The 5,311-nt window shown below is 33.7% G+C and overlaps 1 protein-coding gene across 1 annotated transcript; it reads left to right on the top strand.

Annotated features, from left to right (window-relative positions):
- Positions 1-941: 941 nt before the first annotated feature.
- LOC21384248 (probable 28S rRNA (cytosine(4447)-C(5))-methyltransferase) lies at positions 942-5,307 on the top strand (the record flags this gene model as incomplete). Its single annotated transcript, XM_010096489.2, has 14 exons — positions 942-1,159; positions 2,122-2,394; positions 2,487-2,671; positions 2,815-2,878; positions 2,955-3,088; positions 3,204-3,287; positions 3,411-3,485; positions 3,559-3,630; positions 3,723-3,796; positions 4,020-4,072; positions 4,412-4,521; positions 4,814-4,882; positions 4,972-5,046; positions 5,293-5,307. Coding segments are annotated over exons 2-14 (1,278 nt in total), but the record flags the coding sequence as incomplete, so codon positions are not given.
- Positions 5,308-5,311: the final 4 nt, after the last annotated feature.

The following is a 5,311-nucleotide window of genomic DNA, read 5'->3' as shown; positions in this document are numbered from 1 at the left end:
TATTACATTTTATATATTATATTAATTATATTGATGTATTAAATATTAATGTTATATATAATATAAGGGTATTTTTATCAATATGAAAATATTCGACCTTGTTTGGAATTGATCATATTTTTGTTTTTTACGTTTTCGAGAAAGAAAAAATAAAAACGTTTCTAAAACGACGTTTGGCGCAATAAAGACAAAAAATGAAAACGAAAACGATTTTTTAGTTTAGTGTAAAATAAGAGAGAAATGAAAAATGACATTTAGTCATTTTTCATTTTTTGTTTTTATTTTTTCCTCTCTCGATTAGAGAGAGAGAAACATTAATGAGTTTTTTTATACTGAAAACAATCTCTTGATAAAACTACCAAACGCATTTTTAAAAATGATTTTTGTCTGAGATTGAAAACGTTTTCATTTTTATTTTTATACAAAAAATAAAATTATTTTAGAACGAGTTCTAAACACGCCCTTCATGTTCCATTTTATAGTATTTTTAAAATTACAATTAAATAAATAAATCAATTCTTTTCCTATTTTATTAATATTACTATTCTTATTCTTATTACTATTTCTCCCGCTGTAATTAAACGCACCTCAAATACCCAAATATATGGGAATGAATATAGAAGGTAAAGGTAAAAGCGGGGGCGGGATGGGAAAAGTATATCTAATCCCATTCCGCGAGCCCGTTTAGTTCGCCGATTTAAATTTTTAATTCGAGTTAAGATGTGACTTTATGTAAGATCTTTTTATTGTAATAAAAAAATTAGATGTGATTATTTCTGAGAGTTTTTTACTATAGTAAAACTCAAATTTTAAACTCGAATCGGTTAAATGAACGGAGCTATGTCTTTTGTCCCAAAAATACCTACTGAGAGCGTCAAACCACCAATCGTACAAAACGACATGTAGTTTTGAGGAACCCCCCAAGCAAGCCTAAAGAAAAGATAATCCGCCTAACCTAAAGCGCCTCCTCTGCGCCTTAATTTTCCTGTCTTTCATCTCTCTCTCTATCTTTCTCTCCTCCATCACTCTCTCTCTCCTGAACCGCCGCCGCCGTAAACCAAGCTCTGTCGAACTCTCACTCCGCCGCAACTCGGGAGCTTTTGTTCAACCTTCACACTTGAAAAGAAAAAAAAAAAAACAAAGCGAAAAACAGAGCAAGGTAAAAATAGATGCTTATTTTGGGTTCACACTTCCTTATAATGTAAAACGGCTGTTTATTTTCGCATTAAGTTGTTCGAAATCGATTTTTTTTTATTTTATTTTTTGGTTCCCTGTAAAACCAGTGCAACTTTTGGGTTTTATTTAGTTATTTATTTAGGTTTGTTTCTTCTGGGTTTATGGAAAAACCCTAGAGCTAATCAGTGAGAGTGCTAGCGCCGTCGGTCAGCCTGTCCCATAATCCCCGAGCATTTTCCGTTCTCTGTTTGTAATTTTTGTTTGAAATTGAGATTTTGTGGTCTTTGAGGAGTTTATTGTGCACGTTTCTGTTCATAATCGTTCATTTTCCTTTACTTCTATTCTATGATGGGATGGAATTCATTTTACAAATCTCAAAGTGGGTTACTTTGGAATGAAAATCTTAGCTCATTGGATGGATAATAATGGTCATTTGGCTTATCTGGTTTTTATAATTTGCAAAATGGTTATTGAGGAGTGGGAACAATAGATAGAACTTCAATTGTTTTTGTCATTTTTGTTTGAAGTTGAAATTGAAGTTTGGGTTTAGAGATTATTCAAGTTTTGTGTTTGAAATTTTCGTTTGAAGTTTAATTTTATGAAATAGAAATTAGTTTGTTGGAATGCTAGAATTTGTTGATGTTTGTCGGAATTGCAAGCAATACGGCCACAACATTCGACTATGTAATTTTTTATTTTCATATTATGACTTATGTTGGGCTATGTAATTTTCGTCTAGTAGGATGACTTGTTTGACTATATAACTGTTATATTCATGTTGCGACTTACTTAATGAATGAATCAAGATATACTTTGGGTTAGATATGTTTTTATGTAGCATGTTACTTTAGTGAATGGAGAACATCTCTATCATTTTCAAATATTACAAGTGTAAATTGGCCAACAAAATTCCTAATAAAAAGTTTTATGTTTTATGTTCCACAGTTTTGATGGCTGCAACTGCTGTTAATAAGAAAAAAGGCACTAAGGTCCAGAAGGCTCCGCCGAAAAAGAAGCAAAAGAGTGAGCTTTTCACTCCTAAAAGGTCAAAGAAAGAAGATGTTTTGGACCATTCTGATGTCTCAGATGAAGAAAAAGAAGTTGAGGACCATGAGGAGTTTGATGAAGATGAGGATGGTTCTGATTTGGGTTCTGATGTCTCTTCTGATACTGATAACCCTCTTGTTGATGATTTCCTCCAGGGAAGTGATGATGAAGGTACTGTGTAGCTTTTGTTGCCGATAATTTCTCCTTTCCCCCGTTTTAATTTTTTTTTTCTGAGCTAATGTCTTCCTAGTATGTAATTACAGAGGAAGGTTCGGGATCCGACCGTGAATCAGCTTCTGGGTCAGATTCAGAGGAGTCCGACTCTGATCCTGTGGCGAAGTCAATCGCTATCGATAAAGAAAGGAAGAGGGTAGAACAAGAAGCCATGGATGAAATGCAGCTCAATATTAAAGATGAATCCGATGAGTTCAGATTGCCAACCAAAGAGGTTATAAATTGTTTCTATAGCATTATGTTTTTATCAAAATTAAGTTGTAGAGCTTTTATGGTTTATCATAATTTAATATAATTTGTTTCGATGTTAAAACGTCTCCTGCTGTGCTTAGATTTTTTTTAATGACAATGATTTAGGAACTTGAAGAAGAGTCGAATCGACCTCCAGATCTTCAAAATCTCCAGAGGAGGATTAAAGAGAGTAAGTTATTTTATATTTGAATGCAATTATCATTAGTTCTTCTTAGTTGCTCACTTCAAGTTTAATCTTTTATTAGTTGTTCGAGTGCTGTCAAATTTTAAGGCTTTGAGGCAGGATGGGTCAGCAAGGAAAGATTATGTTGAGCAGCTTAAGAGGGATTTAATTACCTACTACGGATATAATGAGTTTTTAGTTGGAGCTCTTGTTGAGGTATTTGACTTATTTTTTAATTATTGATTTGTTCATAGTATCTTCTTTGGATTATGTTTTTCCTCTTTCGGTTATGGTGTGGGGCTGATGCATGAAAATTTGTGCGTTTTTTCAGATGTTTCCAGTTGTTGAACTTATGGAACTTATAGAAGCTTTTGAAAAGCCTCGACCTATATGTCTCCGGACTAACACTTTAAAGGTAATCTGAAGCACTTAAACAATATTTTTTTTTTATGATTTGCAATTATCATATGATATTGCCAAGTTTCTGTACCTTAATCAATAATGATGTTTTGTCATATATTGTGACCCCCATGATTAGACTCGGAGGAGGGATTTGGCAGACGTTCTTATAAACAGAGGAGTAAATTTGGATCCCTTGAGCAAGTGGTCTAAAGTAAGATTTTTTCTTGTTCTTTTTTGTGCTTTCATCTTTTTACCTGGTTATTTATAATACAAGTTAATTGCAGGTTGGACTGGTTGTGTATGATTCACAAGTTCCGATTGGTGCAACTCCCGAGTACATGGCTGGTTATTACATGGTATATGATTTTTTTTGGTTGAAATTTTTGGCGGATACTTTTGGTGATTTGATGCATGGTTAACTCATTTATGTTTATATTTGTTTGCATAGCTCCAAAGTGCAAGCTCCTTTTTGCCTGTCATGGCCTTAGCTCCTCAAGAAAAGGAACGAATCGTTGATATGGCGTAAGTTTTATATATATATATGTGTGTGTGTGTGTGTGTGTGTGTGTGAGAGAGTTAACAAGAAAAGGAATGAATCGTTGGGTTGCTTCCACGCTCTGTGTATAGGATGAACATATGGATTTATAATATTTTAACACATTCCTCAAAATTCACGAAACTGTTTTACTGTTAAACCATTATCCTTTTTATTACCCTTTCTGATAACATTTGAATCCTGTTGCAGTGCTGCACCTGGCGGTAAAACAACTTACATTGCTGCTCTAATGAAAAATAGTGGTATGTAGCCCAATCTTATTTGTTTATAACTTATATTGCTCCGCTACTATTTAATACTTCCACTCCCGTTTATAGACCCAATTTCTACTAGAGAATTATTGCCTTGGACGTACCTCATATCATTTTTCTAGCATAGTTTGTTTTATTGAAATTTTTTGCTCCTACCATTTTAGAAGCCATTAATTCTTTAAGGTCTTCCTTACCCTGCTCCATAAAGAAATAAAAAGATTTTTGAAATGCCAATGTTGTATGTAATATTTGCTGCTTTTTTCTTTGTTTAGTAAGAAGCACTACTTTTTGTTTCCTTTTTCCTCAAGTGTTCCAGTGCCACCATTTCAGGAATCATTTTTGCTAATGAGGTGAAGGTACCGAGGCTCAAGTCACTCACGGCAAATCTGCATCGGATGGGAGTGACAAATACAGTAGTTTGTAACTACGATGGAAATGAGGTGAGAATAAATTTTCCAGTTGGTTACATTTATATGAATATATGTGTGTGTGTGTGTGTGTATTTACAAATATTTGCCTGATGTTTTTGCATATCATTTTGTACTGCTTGATCACTAATGTTTTGAAATGAGAACTGCTGTAATTTATTTGTTCGAAGATTCCTATAATCTGTACTCTTTTCATCGATCTAATTTGTGACTATTTTGACAAGCTCTTGTTTGTTTTGTGTCTTCTAAGGTTCCTATGTTTTGCTCACGTCTGCCTTTTTTTCCTTTTCGTTTTTTTTTTCAGCTACCTAAAGTTTTGGGTGTCAACTCAGTTGATAGAGTGTTATTAGATGCTCCTTGCAGTGGGACTGGGGTAGGCGACAACATTGGATGAGCTTCTCATTTCTCTATTCATCCAATTCTGTCTTCAAATTATGAAACTAAAGAAGTCTTATTTTGCAGGTTATATCAAAAGATGAGTCTGTAAAAACTTCTAAAAGCTTGGATGAAATTCAAAAATGTGTTCATTTGCAAAAGGTATAATGATCACCCGTATATGTGTAGTACTTTTGTGTTTAGGATAGTTGGAGTTATTCATAATGCTTTTACTGCTACTGGAACTGAAATCCAAACAAATGCTAGAATTGTGCCAGTGAAATGTGCCAAAAAGCTGCATATAAGAACTTCAAACTTGTCCGGATAAAAGTTTTAGGAGTCTCAGTTTTTTCCTTTGGAGATTGATTTTCCACAACCTAGTACTTATTTATGTTTATTTTCGCTCAGCAACTTTTACTTGCTGCAA

The sequence above is a fragment of the Morus notabilis genome, unplaced genomic scaffold, assembly GCF_000414095.1.
Source record: "Morus notabilis unplaced genomic scaffold, ASM41409v2 Scaffold3675, whole genome shotgun sequence".
NCBI classification, from domain to species: Eukaryota; Viridiplantae; Streptophyta; class Magnoliopsida; order Rosales; family Moraceae; genus Morus; species Morus notabilis.
Note: the sequence above shows the minus strand (reverse complement) of the source record. Positions and strands in the feature narration are given on the sequence as shown.